The 16,282-nt window shown below is 39.8% G+C and overlaps 1 protein-coding gene across 1 annotated transcript in view; it reads left to right on the plus strand.

Moving 5' to 3' along the window:
- Positions 1–3,658: 3,658 nt before the first annotated feature.
- Positions 3,659–16,282, plus strand: part of si (sucrase-isomaltase) — an 81,417-nt gene continuing 68,793 nt past the window's right edge. The window contains 9 exon segments of the mRNA XM_028572823.1: positions 3,659–3,806; positions 6,636–6,656; positions 6,862–6,985; positions 8,064–8,149; positions 8,472–8,592; positions 9,832–9,941; positions 10,264–10,415; positions 15,058–15,229; positions 15,583–15,682. Coding sequence (XP_028428624.1) covers positions 3,666–3,806; positions 6,636–6,656; positions 6,862–6,985; positions 8,064–8,149; positions 8,472–8,592; positions 9,832–9,941; positions 10,264–10,415; positions 15,058–15,229; positions 15,583–15,682 — 1,027 coding nt within the window. The 5' untranslated portion in view covers positions 3,659–3,665.

Below are 16,282 nucleotides of genomic sequence, written 5' to 3' on the forward strand. Positions count from 1 at the left end.
TGTCCTCAATTTAGGTCATCCTGTGCGTGTGCAGGTTCCCAGTCACAACCAAATGCACACAAACAAACACACACACGCATGAACACACATATATAATCTTGGTTGGTTGGCAGCTCTTAATGTTGAGTGCCTAGTCTTAAAGTGACTGGATCGATACAGGGGAGTGAATTGCCAATTTCAGTTTGTTTCATTGAAATGGGCCGGCGCTGCATTCTAGAGAAAGAGCACCTGAAATTGGCAGTGGCAGAGTGGAATTGGATTTGTAAGGAGAGAAAAGGAGAGCAGAATGATCAGAAACAGACTTGAACGCCTACATCTCCATGCACGCGCGCACACACACAAGACATTCCTAAGTCATAATTGCATCTGCATCTTAGCCAAATGGTCACAGTTATGAAAGTCCATTGTCTACCACTGTCTCACCTACATGGACCCACTCACAAAAACTCAATCAGAGCTCATCTTGGCTTCTTTGATTGTACAGTTCATGGCAATCAATATCTGTGTTGGAAGAGAAGATGATTGTGTCTCTAGATAGGGAATAGCTCATTCAGTTGACCCTCTCCATTCGGTTTATTGAGGTGACATGGACTGACGCCATCATCAAACTAGAGAATGTATTGGAATGGATGGATGTCTGGACATAGAAACTGTACACAATTTAAACCACATGCTATGCAGTCCTTTTTAGCCTGACAAACTAAATCAACAGACAGTGTAACATTTGTTCAGCTCTGCCTTTGAAGGCTGCTCAGAGTCTGTAGTGCTGGACCACACAGAATATTTGCTTTTTATGGGCACGTTGAATAAAAGACCCAGGAAACTTCACATTTGTGACATTATGTTCAGAAAGAGACCCCTGTCGAACAAACTCAGGTTGCATATTTAAGGGTGAGGCTATTTGCACCCCTGGTACAATTAGCAGTGTATGCTATTCGTACCCTGGTGCAATTAGAAATGAATGCTATTCGTACCCCGCTGCAATTATAAATGAATTCTATTCGTACCCCGCCAGTGCACACAGCAATGTGTTCTATTAATACCCCGTCTGGTACAAATATCAATGTATGCTATTTGCACCCCTGTGCATTTACAGTACCTTGGCATATATTTACACACAGTTATCCATACTACTCATGTATTACACCTTTTTGGAATATTATCGCCCTGACATTCTTACCCTAACCCTAACCAATCCCACTCCTCTTGCCTAAACCTAACCAACCCAACCAGAGCAGGCATAGTCATGAGTCTTCCCCCTACCACCCTGCAAAAAAAATTTGCGTTCGCGGGCCCTGACTTGCGCAATTGCATGCAAATTATCCAATCCAAAATGAAAAAAAACAAGATTACCTCGTAGGAGAATCAAACTCCAGACTCCCAGACCTAAGCTCAGTGTTCTAACCACTCACCTAGCAGTTCTTTCAGAACATTGTACAACTGTTTACCACTTGGTGTCTTCAAGCCTCGGTTGCTAGGTAACCATACTGTATAAAAAAAATAGGTACTAACTAACAAACTAACGGTTGTATGCTTTCACTGAAGACAGAAAGCGCAACTGTAGTATCCATTTTCCGCTAGAAATTCAATTGTTATAAACTTTAGAGACAAAACTTTCCTAATATGCCAGTTTCTGCTGTCATGGAAGATGAACGTCCGCCATGATTTCGGTGCACGCGAGCAACGTGTTTTTGTTGTTACGTCTCAGGGTGTGAATACTGTAGCTCAGCTGTGTGGCCGAGGCTATTCGTACCGGGGGTGCAAATAGACACTCCACATATTTAATCTCTGTTTGAGAAAGTAAAGAGTGGAATTATTTGCTTCAAGGCAGAAAGCCAACTGCCTGCTTTGGTCTCTCAACAACTCCCACATGTGTGACGACCAGAGAGGAGATGAGTGTTGTTCATAATTGCTGCTGACCTCCTTCATGATGATGATTGTGGCATTGTGTTTTTGTCACAGCAGACGGTGCAGTCATCGGTTTTCACCCCACAAAGCATGGGAAGCATTTTTACAAGACAAAGACGGTGTAAAAATGAGCAACAGTTACAGATATAGTGAGTCTGATTCTGCGATTACAAACCGACCTTTGTAATGAGACAATTATTTACACTATATTTGTTAACGTTACATCCACTAGGCTAGGGATACTATAGCCGCCATGTCCGACGCCCAATAGTCAGTATCCTTTTGTAAGCACTGATGGGCCATTAACGCCTCATCACTCTACATCTCTATGGCCGGTGTCATCTCTAACTGCTGGATGGACTAAGTTAGAATGGAGTTAGCTCAAAGAATACAGGGGTCATTGAATTATAATGACCTCATCCATTGTTTAAATAATTTACCTAAATATTGAGCCACAGCACTGAAAATCTTTTACGTAACACAAGCCTATAATTTCTGTACTCCAAAACAACAAACTACCGGGACACCTTTTACCTGACTCACGTTCCACACTCCACACCGCTGTCTTTGGACAAGTCACCTCGTGAGATCAATAATATGGTTTCACTTTCAATAACAATCTGAGCCCGTCAGTGGCAAAAACAATCACTTTTCATGGACAAAAATCAAGGGTATACAATTGCACAATCAGGTTATATTGCAGCTCAATACTGCATCAATTTCAAAGATTTATGTTCACATCAGTCTCTTAGACACAAATGCATGGGGAAATAAACCAAAATTACCCTTTCATGTCAAGTTGTCATAACACAAACATCTTAAATCTTTCAATGCTATCTTTGATTGAAAGAGTCCCAATTTACAGAATGACACTTAATCACAGCAGTCAAACATTCAATAGGACTCATTCATGTTAATGACCGGTGTCACGTCATGGCTATGACAGTGTCATGTCAGTCTTATGCACGCCACTTCAAATAAAATGTTACCCAACTTTTACAGTCAGACAAAAAGTTTTATTAAGGTCGCTTTCATTACTGATATTTTACACAAATGAATACTGTGGGCCTACATACCTTAGTGTGATTATAAGTGCATGTGAATAGTGGCATGCAAATGAGTTTCCATGCCCCATTCAATGGCTCATTGCACTGTACGGTCATCATGCATCAAGTCATCATTATGCCATTTTAAAATTGTCATTTCAAGTGTCTTGTATCCAGATGAAATCCTGGTGAGATTTAGATTTTCATTTAGCTACATAGGCCCCTTAGTGTTACTTTAGCTGCTGTTATCACAGGGACAGAGGAGACAGACCATGGATGTATTAAGAAAACAGGTTAACACCTTTTTCAGAGACGACTTACTGACATTATGGCAGGAGTAAATATTGTGTAGTGTCTTGCAGATACAAATACATTCACACCTTTTCAACATCTGGCTAGAACCACTGAGGTGGTTAGAGATGCATAAGAAGCATAAGAGTAGGTGATCTGCAGGTAAAATCTAGCTGATCACACATGTACATGTAATGTAGCTGCCAGCAGAGACAGTTGCACAATTTAAGTCTCATAAAAGGAATAGTTTTAATTTGATTAATAAATAAATCAATATTTTTATTTCTCTGCATTTCTTTTATTTTGAAATATGTGTACAAGCTGACCTGTTTTTATGTAGGCTTATATAGCGGAACTATTGTTCTGAGGTTCGGTTGGTTCAGACGTTTATTTTTATTGACGGTACACCAGCATCGGAGCATGCAGCACATGCCGATCCAACTGCGGCTCGTTAAGTTAATTGGTAATGTCATTGTATTTGTAAGTTCTACGAGAGACACGAGAGAGAAGTTGCCTTGTAACCTGTGTTTTCACTCCCCTGGAGTTAACGCGGCCAATGAGGTATGCATAGTTCTTTTAATGTGTAATTATGAATGTAAAAGCATAACTGTGTGGCGTTTTATTAACAGTCAATCTAACGTTGTGTTGTTTATTATTCATGTGCTAGTCTCTCTGAGAATATTGTTATTTCTGTAACTTATGTGATTTCTATGTTTTTATTTAGTTCTCACGGCATGTTTGATGGCATTGACGATGACGTAATTCAACTAATAAATGCCCGTGTACAAGAACGCCTTGTGTCCGTGTCTGTTAACTGGAGGGAGTAACATGTAAAGTTACCACAACTACTGTCTGCCACATACAACTATACAGATACAGGGACTCCAGTTTCATCTATTATATCATCCGGTTATTTAAAAATACAAAAATAACCTTTCAGCTTTGATTACAGTGGATTCATTGCCAATAGAAAATATTTATTTAGATCTAGTCTAATGAGTTGCTTATTTCTGCTGCAACCAAACAACTAAATAATGTTAAATGTGTGTGAGTGTGTGCGCATGTGTGTGTAAATGAGTGGTGATGTGGTAACAGTGGGGTAATGATTACTTGTGCTTAGTCACAGCTTACATAAAACAACAAAAACACACAAATATCTTTGGGTAAATTACAACTATTCACGCACACAAACTGTCATAAGCTCTGTGGAAATCAAACATGATAGCGGGATTGATTGTAACAAGCTGATATAAGGATTTTAGGCTGCAGTTGTTTTCTCACACTGTAGATGGTTATCTAACATTTTATGGCTTTGGGGGTCTACATGCTTGGACTGTAACACACACACACACACACACACACACACACACACACACACACACATGCACACACACACAGACACACAAAAAGGAGTGGTGAACCCCTATGACCACAATACATCCTGTTGATGATAAGGTGCCATCTCACTTGAACTCCAAAGCACTTTGCCCCGAACAGCAGAGAGAGACGAGGTAAGACTGCAGCTGCAGGCTGTCTACCTGTTCAACTCAAAAACTAATCTTTGTTTTATATTTCACTACAGCATTTGTTGATGATACAAAATGATTTACTTATTTAATATGATGTTGGATGATAGATTACTACTGTGATGGTAGTGGGGTTTATTTTTAATAACTACAGCATCAATGTATGATTAATAAATAAAAACTAGTTAAAAAAAAATCATTCTTGTTACAGATACACACTTAAACTTTATGTGGCTTGCAGATGTTTGCAGTTGAATCCACATTACTGTGGACAGACTGTGACCAAGTTTGTTAATAATGTTGGTTATGTGTAGCTGGTTATGTGTAGCTCTTTACCAGTAGAGTAAATAATCCACCCTAAATTACAGCCCTGAGAAACAAATGTCTATGGAGGGCTTTGAATACTGATGTGTTGACTGACTTTATATTTACACTGCACGGTATTAAGTAAAAGTTCAAATGAAATATCAGATAATATTCTAAACTGCCTTCACTCATGGGAACCTCAACAGTGCAGATATAAAGTGCCCGTTTATTTTTAAATGTGTGTACATCTGCAGGTATCAGAATGTCTGTGAGTCAGGAGAAGTAAAATGATATGCGGTTATGGGTGAAAGCTATTTTTAGGCACTTAGTGTAAGCTAAATGGAAGAAGAGAGAAGCTAAAAAGGTTTGTACTGTATGAATTTGTTTGTGTGTCTCGGTGTTGCACTGCATGGTTGCAAATGATTTGTGGTGCTTCTGTATGTCTGTATGTGCAGGGGGGCATGCACACGTTTGACTCTCAGTCTCTCTCTTTGCCCTCGCCTGCTCTTCACAGCACATTAAACAGGATGGCTATAAGCCTCTCGTTCACCCAAATAGACACATACCCACACACATACAGACATTCACCTTGTTTTTGTCTCCAAGAGTACGTTGGAGTGAAGCCTAATTCGGTTAGTGATATGATGGATTGCCCTTGCAAAGACTAGGCTTGGCCTGGCTAGCAGTTTAGTAGACTCCCCGTTTCTTGTAATTCTTGTTCTCTTTCTCGTCTAGGTTTGGGTACGGAAACCCTGTTCCACTATGGAACTGGCACCTACGCAAACTGTAGTATTCGGACCGGATTAGAACGCAAATTTCAGTTCCGACTAAAATATTTTTCCTCTGTCGCTCCGGACAGCAGCAGACTCTTTTTTTCCTTTCTCCCTTTTCCGCCGAGTGGCGCACGTGCCTGCTCGCAGTGTGAAGCGCGTGTCCTCGCTATTCTGCGACATGCACTCTACAATCACTGCTGATAGGCGTGTTTGTGTGACGCTGATTAAACCGGCCTTACCGGCAGGTCGGGGTTATTAGATTAATCGAGTCATTGATTCGGGAAGCAGAGGCGGAGAGCCTCAAGTGGACGGACGCTACAGGCCAGATACGCAGGGGAAAAACTGAAAGACTGTTTGAAGAGAAATTTTGTTTTCCCACAATACAACTTTTGTAAATACACCTTTTAAAACCTAAATGACAACTCCGAAGAGTGGGCTAGTGCAGACCTGATGGCGGCACATTAGAGGGTGATGTCCGTCTTGACGAAAAAGACACCAAAAGCTAGCAGGCCCGGCTCCACAACGTAAACTGAAACAGAGGCTGGGAGAGTCAGTTTAACACAGCACAAACCCCTCTAGAAGTAGGAAAGATATGCATTTATCGAGGCCAGTTTTAGTGTCACTCTTACGTTAAATGCAACATGCAGCGAAAGGAGAGAATATAATTAATGTTACAAGTTAGGCTTTATAAGCTGTGTTTAATTGTTCTACGACCCCAGATTAGTTTAGCCGTGTAACATTTACTGTCAGATTTTTTCAGTTTTGTGTTTTTTCTCCAACTCCAGAAAGCTTCTGCTGAGTCCAAGGTTAGTATATGCATGTGTACTATAGTTATGGTGTGTGTGTGTGTGTGTGTGTGTGTGTGTCCTGCCAATGGGCCTCATTAAGCAGGGAAGTTTTATGAGACCTTTGAGACCTTGCCTTCAGTTAACTTGATGTCATTTTGGGTGTTTATGATATTGGCCTCTGTACTGTAATCATTGTGTAGGTGTGCGTTTGTGTGTGTATTAGATGGGGAGAAGGCGGTTCTCAGGTTTGGAGGTGACCCTAATTGTCATGTTCACATTGATGTCCGTGGCAGCCCTCACTCTCATAGTTCTGTTTGTCACCGGAGAACCTGGAATCATCAAAGATGGTAGGTGAACACGACAACATCATTTGTCAGTGCTTTCCAAAACTGTAACAAATGTTGACTAACAAAATACATTTTATGATTAGTTATGGTCTCTTCCAACAGTAGGTTAGGGAACCTTCATCATCATGGTTAAAATGATATCCAACTGGTTGTGGTCAGGTAACAATGGAAATGGAAAACGAATGGCAGTCTCCTGTGTAGGTGTGGGCAATAAGGACAAAAAATAGATATTTTTGGCAGAGTTACTTAATCACTGATGATAATAATGGGCACAATGTTGAATGAAAACAGTTCTTATTTATTTTCTCTAAAAAGATTCTGCGGTCGGTACTCCATTCATTATGCACAAAATTGCAGTCCTCTGCCTCTGGTCTTGCCGGAGTTCTTGTCTCGATCCTGCCAGTAGCTAGCTCGGCGTGCTAGCTGCCGACAACAATCCACGGAGCCTCCGGTCTGGCTATGTCCTCTGGGATGTTATGAGCCGCCTGGAAGGCTCTCATCACGGCTGTGTTATATTGTAGTCCTATACTGATTAGTTCAGTGTGGCTGCACTTGTTTAAATATACACCGACAGGAGAGCTAGTAGCCGCTGCACAACCGCACGCCGCCATCTTTGTTGACATTAGTGAAGGTGTAGCGTTCAAATGCGTGTTTTGAAGTGTTTTTTATATATTTTTATATAGGTAATTTAAATACTCGATAATGTCAATTTGCACATCGTTAACACAACAATGACGATATTATCGTAGACGATATATATCGCCCACCCCTACTCCTGTGTCAATGAACATTTTCTTGACCCATCCATCCACCCTGCAAAGGAAGGATGTTGTTCTATAATAACATCATCTCACTTCCATCTTTGCTTCCGTCATAACTACTAAAATCAGTAGAGGGCTTTGCTGAATGGTTAAGCTTAATGGTTCAGTTGTGTCTCTCAATTGGTTAAGGTTCATTGCTTACATGGGTATGAATCATAAATAAGTGTGCAGTCTATTAGGTAGTTTATTATGTAAGATTACTGGGTTTTCACTTAGATTTATTTTTTATTCTAAGTAAACATTTCATTTTTTGGCAGAAACTACTGAAGTATTCGTTCCTCAGTGTCCCAGCATTTCTTTGGCTGAAAGAGTAGACTGTTTCCCTGATGCTGGAGCCTCAAAGGTACAAGTCACTATCATTTCCAAGACAGCAAAGTAATGTTTATAGAGAAAGTTTTAATGTATTTGTAATGTAAGTTTTGATTGTAATGGGCGTTGAGAAGGAGCTGAGGATTCAATAATGACTTATTTTCTTACAACTCAATTCTTACCATTGTCACAATTAAGATAGTGTTGTTGAAGATGATTTTGGGTACCCTGGTTGTAATGATTTTTAGAACGGCAATGATGACGATAATGATAACAACATTGTTTATAGTAGCAGCAATGACAAAATTGGCAATGTGAATGATGAAAATGATAACCCACATCAACTACTCAAACAGCTGCGATGTGAGCAGCGTGGATGTTGCTGGAGCCCACTGGACGAGAGAAATGTTCCCTGGTGTTTCTTCTCAACCAACCATGGATACACAGTGGAATCAGTGGAGAATCCGAATGCTTACAGTAAGTCCCTTTTTCCCTTTTCTATCTATCCTGCTCTCCCACTCATGGGGTCTCCGAGCAATGGAAATATTTGGCAGTGTATTATGTTTTTTTTGTTTTTTTTAATTCCTTCAATCTGTCCGTCTGTCTTCATCACATCGTTTTTCCTTTTTCATTGACTTTGCCTCAGGCATGCTTTTCTGTGAAATATGACATGGATGGCATATTAGAAAACATGATTGACTTTGCAGCATGCAGGTTTTTCTATTTTCTGCTTGATTTCACTGCCTTATGCGAACTCCTTTATTGTGTAAAAGCAAGAAGAAACATTGGACATTTTATATCAAGTCTGAACAACATTTCCAGTCACATCGTTTGAATAGCATAAGAACATGTTCTTAATAGAAAAAACTATTTGTTAACAATATTTGTTTTGTGCAACAAAAGGTGGTTAAACTGAAATATGGCAAATGCTTAGACTGAGAGGAACATTATCCAAAAACCATTAACCATAACATTTATCTTAATGTTACTCAACAGGGACTTCAACCATTGCAAAAAAAAATAAAGCAATCCTTATATAAGTTTAGCTGTCTTCAAATATTTTTACATGAATTCTGCCAGGACATCACTCAAGGCTCCTATGCAAATTACCCACATTTAACTCAAAGGCAACAGTGAAATGTAAGCATACTGCACCCTTTGATCATACTGGTAAATGGATAACCTGGGAATACATCTGCCTTTGAAGAGATTCCCATCCAAGTTCACCTGAACTTTAAATGGTATTATGCTTATTGTTGCAGTTCACTCATCACTGTAGGGAATATATACTGTATTTGTCATGTTATGATTAAATGATCATAAGTGATCATTAAATAGACCCTTAATGTTAAAGGCCTCTTGAATATTAATGCAGAATATTTGGCCAGAGATGTAATTCATATTTATACATACATAAGGAATAGTTGAAGTTGTCAAGCAACTAGCAGCACACATCATTTTTTTTTACACTTAGGTTTTTGTATGGGTTAAACAAACAAGTTATAAACATGTTATTGAGCTTTATAAGGTGATCAATTGTGTTACCTTTGGACAGAGTCATACTAGCCGTATTCCCATTTCCAGTCTTTCTGCTAAGCTAACCCACTGAGTGCTATTTTTATGTCATTTCATCTTTAAGTATACATTTGTAAAAATGAAAATGTTTAAACTGTATTATAACCTTTACCCTCTTTTACCATGTGTTTGATTTTGCAGTAATAACAGCCAAACTGAAGAGAATGACATCTCCTTCTTTATTTGGGGCTGATATACAAGAGCTGTCATTTCACGCAGAAATGCAGTCCAACAATCGACTTCGATTTAAGGTAGACACTGACAGACCCCATCTCTGTTAAACATCTTTTTCGCCTGCACACAAATTCACACTCACATATGTGCGCACACTCACATATGCGCGCACACTCACATATGCACGCACACACACACACACACACACACACACACAGCAACAGAGGGAATTGTGAGATAAATCTACTCCAGTTTAATAAATTTCTAAATTTTTGTATCAAAGCATGTTAACACAAATGTACAGAACAAAAGAGGACAAAAATAGCAATATACACAACAAAGTAAGAACATGACTGGGAGATATGAGGCCACACTTACACTTGTTGTTTCTCTACTCAGATCTATGATGCCCACAGGAAGAGGTTTGAAGTCCCCCATGAGCACATCAGCAGCCTCAACAGTGACCCCTCCAGCCCCATCAGCAACACACTGGAGATGACACACAAACCCTTTGGCCTTACTGTGCGCAGGAAGGAGAACAACAAAGTCCTGTGAGTGCTTACAATGTGTGTGTGTGTTCTTTGTGCAATTGTGTTGGACATGGTGGCTCATAAGAACTACAATATCACATTGTTTGCCATGTGGACAGTGAAAGAACTAGAAAAGAGAGCAGAGTATACTGTATATACCGTTTATATTCAACAAAATAATGTGCATCCAGGCAAGTACTGTAATTTTACTATGTTATAATATACTATATACACTGTATATGTCGGATATATACTACTGTATGGCTTCACCAAAGGCATTAAACTATTATTATCGTTGATGGTATATAGAATATGGCACTTTGTGAAAAATAGGGTTTGTGAAGGCACAAAACCCATGTTTGTATTACTACTAGGATGTGATGCACAGGGATAAATACCATAACCATGCCAATCTTTGGTTTGCATCACTTACTGGTGTATTGAGCAGCGTTGTCTTTCCCAACACTGTACATGACCTTCAACCAGAGGGAGTGAGTTTGCTCTGAAGATTAGCAGCTATTTAGTAATCAATTTGCAATTGCTGTTTTCCATTCATAACCCTGTTGTTAGAGAGCCACATGTGAATCACCATTATCACAATGGAGGCACATGTCTGATAATGGGCTATATAAATTAAATTGCCTTGACTTGGTTTATTCACTGGTCATAGTTCAGACTTTGGGGTTTCAAAAGATTCAGTTTTTCTTAAGATTATACTTCAGTGATTCCAAAAGGTGACATTTTCTTCTCTGCACTGTACTTGTCCCATACTGCACTGCCTAGGAATTTACTTTACTTTTGATGTCAGTGCATTTGTCTCCGTCAGTCCCAAAAATACAAAAACCCATATTAAATCTGCATTCATGTGGGGTCAGAATTAGGGCTGAACAATTAATTACATTCGCGATAATATCGCGATATGTTAAAACGTGATTTCCTAGTCGCAAAGGCTGCTGGTCACGTGACTCACGAGAGCAAATCAGTCATCACTCTACAGAGAAAGAATCAACTTAGCACGCTAACGCTACGACGTACCTTGAGCAGATTTCTATAATTCAAACAACTCTGAGTTGTAGTTTAAAACTAAGCTAAAGGGTTTTATTCGGGCTCCAGTCCAAACATGCAGATAATGAATACAGGCACGCAGAACTGAAGGCTCAGTTAGCAACGATTAGCTCTGATTAGCGGTTAGCTCCGGTTAGCTCCGTTATAAAAATATGGAGTGGAGGAGACTGCTGCGGAGAGGGGTAACAACCAGACTGATAAATGACGTTCGGGGAGCTTTCACGGCAGCGGGGCCACGTTGTTTCTACGGTTTTATTAGTACAGTTAATCCCACGGCAACACCAGCATCGAATCGCAATATTTTTGAAAAAAAATCGCAATTAGATTATTTTCAAAAAACTTTCAGCCCTAGTCAGAATAATCGAAAAAAAATTGGTCCCGACTGGGAAAATTTACATGAACGCTCCTCAAGTTAACAACTCAGAAATTCTGCGAAACTTTTTTTACATGACTTTGCGAGTTGGCATCAAATTAAGCAGTAACATGGTGGATGTAAATGTTAGGTAAAAAACTTTTTAAATTAACTCATGTATTGCTCACAGATAGATTTTTTTCTCACATGTAATTTGTAATATGGAATTAGGTTGTAACCTACATGGACAACCTGGATTAGTTAGAAAGGTTATGGATTAGCATTAACCCTGATAACAAGTCAGGTGAAGCAATATTTTAGTGGTTTTAGAGAATGCACTGGTGCAGCAACAAGTCTGGGACAAAATCACTAATATAAAGCTTCAAACTGGAAAATGGCTAAATACTGGAAACCGGGAGGTGGGGGGTGGGGGTGTGGCCTTGACCAACTGCCGATTTGCTCGTTTGAAAGCCATGATGTCTCTCTCTCATGGGTGGGCCAAATTCTCTGGGCGGGCAAAGCAAAGAAAGTGGAAAAGTTTCCATATCGGCCCATTTGAGCTTTCATTTTCTCAAAGGCAGAGCAGGATACCCAGGGCTCGGTTTACACCTATCGCCATTTCTAGCCACTGGGGGACCATAGGCAGGCTGGGGGAACTCATATTAGTAGGCTCGTTCGAGATGAGCCAGATCTGCGCAGAATCGATCACCGGTGATCGGCGCCCAATGCATGCAGGTTAAATTTGTGTCTGACTTGATCCCGACTTGCTCTGATGTCATGCACACGTGGGCAACGATAATCTCACGAGACCAAGGCGGCCGCAGTTCTGAGACGCAGGTAGCGCAGTTGCTTTTCACCAACTGCAAGAGCCAGGCGGACGCAGTTGGACCCAGTGCATGCTGGCGGATGCAGGTGGACCCAGTGCATGCTGGGAAACGCCGGCCTCTCAGCTGATCGAACAGCTGATTGGTTCAGAATCGACTTAATATGATGACGTTTTATATAAACTTTTTATTAATTTTGAATCGGAGGGATTTTAACTGCGATTTGTCTGATTTAAAAGCTTATTCTGTACAGAACACATGTGTGGCTGATAGTTATGTTTAGAAGTCAGATAGACTAAATCTGTTGAGATTACAGATCATCTACAGTCTGTTAATTAAAATCAGCAACAGATCACATGTAGAGAATCTTGACAGCTAATCTGTCATAATAAAAACAACTGGAGACTATGTACGTAAGCTGATATATGGGTCTGATAACATTTTATTAAATCGGAATCGGACCACCAGTGTTTCTGTCACTTCCTGTTCAGCCTGAAGGCTGCTGGAAACGGCTGGAAACTTTCCAACTTGAGAGCGGACTTTTGTCACCGCCTCCGGCTGCTGCCGCCTGCTCTCGTCCGCTTTACAGGCGAGGTGCAGTTCATCTCGAACGAGCCTAACGTTAAAAAAAACCTCATAAAGTGAAATGTTCATGCCATGGGACCTTTAAAAGCTCTGAGCAATAAAATACAACTCATCTTCTTGCGTCATATTTAACTTATTGCAACATTTTTAACTACTTATCAAGAACAATATCACATGCACCAGTTAATTTTTTTATAACTATTTGATAAGATTTAATAATTACATAGCCACTAAAAAGTCCATAAAGTAGAGTGATAACCAGGTTTATCTACTTACTTTTCCAAACAAGTCTTCATTAAATGTTTATTATGGTATAATTTTCTCCAAATACAAAATTGTATTGATATTGGAGTGGAGTAACAGTGTTGTAGTCCATTTTCCATCTCACTTTCTTTCTTACTTCTTTGTCTCTAACATTTTCTGTCTCACTTGTTCTCTCTCTTTTTTTACCACATCCCTTCACTCTCTCTCTCATTTCAGTCCGTCTTCTCACTTCGCAGTGGTGACCCATTGTTTTTGTCTCCTGTTCTTATAAAAAAACAACACAAATTCAGGTTAAACACTAAAATGGCTCCACTTGTATTTGCAGACCAGTATCTACAGCTGTCTGCTATGCTTCCATTCCATCCAGTTTTGGAAGAGAGGCAGATTTGCTGCCATTCGCTAGCATCTCTTACACTTAGCTTACCTTTCTTTATGCTTCCTTATGCAGATAAAAATCTTAGGTGGTCCCACCTGTCCGTTAGCGTTACATTGCAGAATTTACACACTGCTGTGTGTTTTCTTTTAGATGTTTTGCAAATAAACTTTTTTTGATAAATATAATAAACAAAACGTAATAAATAAAATGTTATTACCAAGGATTTGGCTGACATCTCCCAGACAGCCAGAGCTTCTTCTCCTGTCACCTACATTCACTTAACTATGTGTTAAGGGGGGCGGGGAACGGGGATTAACAGCAACACATTTCAAACTAGAAATGAGTCAAGTTATTGGTTGCATCTGAAGCAGGAACTTTTACATCCAATCCCAGTAATGATGTTAACACATAGATCAGACCATACACAGGCATATTGAGTGATATCCCTGCAGTTGTGGTCTTGAAAGAAAACCTTTAGACCAAGACTGGTCTCTAGTACTACAACACTGCAGAGTTATGATACTAATAATCATTCTGCTCTTTGATCTTTCTGGCTGTTGAATGGGCATCTGGTTCTCATAATAAAAGCTATTCATGAAAAGACTCATGCACTGAACACAAATGTAGCCTCTCCTGGTCATCCTTTTGACCCTGATCGACTGTGACAAGACACAACTATCATCATCATATGATTAAAATCAAATGTAATTAGTCTTTATTTCAGTCGTATTTGGTGTTCCTGTGTTGTCATGACTATTAAATAAAAAATGTGTAGTTACTGCATTTACAACCTTTACTTACTATATTTACTCTGTATATCTCTGTTTTGGCAGCTGTGTACACCTAGAGCAATCTCAGTATTTCAACTAACAGTGTACAGTATGTCTTATTTTGAAGAGAAATGCTACCCAGAGGGCTTATTAGAGCTTGATGGGATGGTCTGTCTTCCAAGGTGTTTTCTTTCTACAACTCAACTCCTCAACACGTCCTCTTCTCATTACTACTCTCTTTTCACTGCATCTCACTTTCTTTCTTACTTCTTTGTCTCTAACATTTTCTGTCTCACTTGTTCTCTCTCTTTTTTGCCATATTCCTTTGCTCTCTTTCTCATTTCAGTCTCTCTTCTCACTTCCCAGTGGTGACCCATTGTTTTTGTCTCCTGTTCTTAAAAAAAAAAAAAAAAAAACACACATTCAGGTTTGACACTACAATGGCTCCACTGGTGTTTGCAGACCAGTACCTACAGCTATCTGCTAAGCTTCCATCCCATAATATATATGGCCTTGGAGAGCATGTGCACAGACAGTATCGCCATGACACAAACTGGAAAACTTGGCCCATCTTCACCAGAGATGGTTTCCCTAATGGGGTAAGGACACACACACACACACACACACACACACACACACACACACACACACACACTTTGGTTACAGTTGTCTCTGACATATTGTGTGCTCAAATGCTTATACATGACAGGTCCTTGTGTGTGTGTGTGTGTGTGTGTGTGTGTGTGTGTGTGTGTGTGTGTGTGTGTGTGTTATGTTTACATGTGCTCCCAACATGTGTATCCCACTTCCCAAAGGGCTTCTAATTAAATGCCTTATAAGCTGAAGCATAGAAGTCACCGGCTCAGCTTCAATAAGTCTCCCACGTCCCTCCAGCGCCTCACACCTGTTCCATGTATCCCCTCATCCCTTTGTCTTCTTACCTTCCCTGCAGGAAACACATAACCTCTATGGACACTATCCCTTCTTCCTGTGTCTGGAAGATGAGAGTGGAAAGTCATTTGGAGTCTTTCTCATGAACAGCAATGCTATGGGTAAAGATAAAGACACACGCATGCACGCATACTGAAACATTCAGTAGAAACACATGAATACATCCATGTGCAAGCACGCAGACAATGACACTCTTCAGGAAAGTAAACTGACACAGAAACACACATTTCGAAAAGGCAGCAGTGTGCTCAAAAAAACTTAAAGAACATACATTAACAGTATAATACACATACACCCAGAACATTAGGAAAAAAGCCATTTGCGAATTGGTTCAAGGGCACATGAGCCATCAGTTATGCCTCATCCTCCTAACATAAATGGATATACTGTTGGCTCAATAAAAAAATTGTGCTGACTAATCAAAGAGAATATTGCATGGCGGTTTTATTCTATGAAGGAGATGAAAGATAGCAATGGGAATGCCTGTTGACATGTTTTTCTTGCTCATGTCTATAGTCTCATGATGTAAAAGCTTTGTTTTGCCTATCATGGATTGTCTTGACCGTTTCACATTTGAACCTAAAGTCCGCACAACAATAAAAGGTATTGCTGGTTAACAATAGTTTGAGAGGACATTTTTAGAGGGTTATAATTTATAGTTAAGGAAGGTATTAGGAATCAGTTTGCAGGATTTCCTTCCA

This window comes from Perca flavescens, chromosome 3 (assembly GCF_004354835.1).
Source record: "Perca flavescens isolate YP-PL-M2 chromosome 3, PFLA_1.0, whole genome shotgun sequence".
NCBI classification, from domain to species: domain Eukaryota; kingdom Metazoa; phylum Chordata; class Actinopteri; order Perciformes; family Percidae; genus Perca; species Perca flavescens.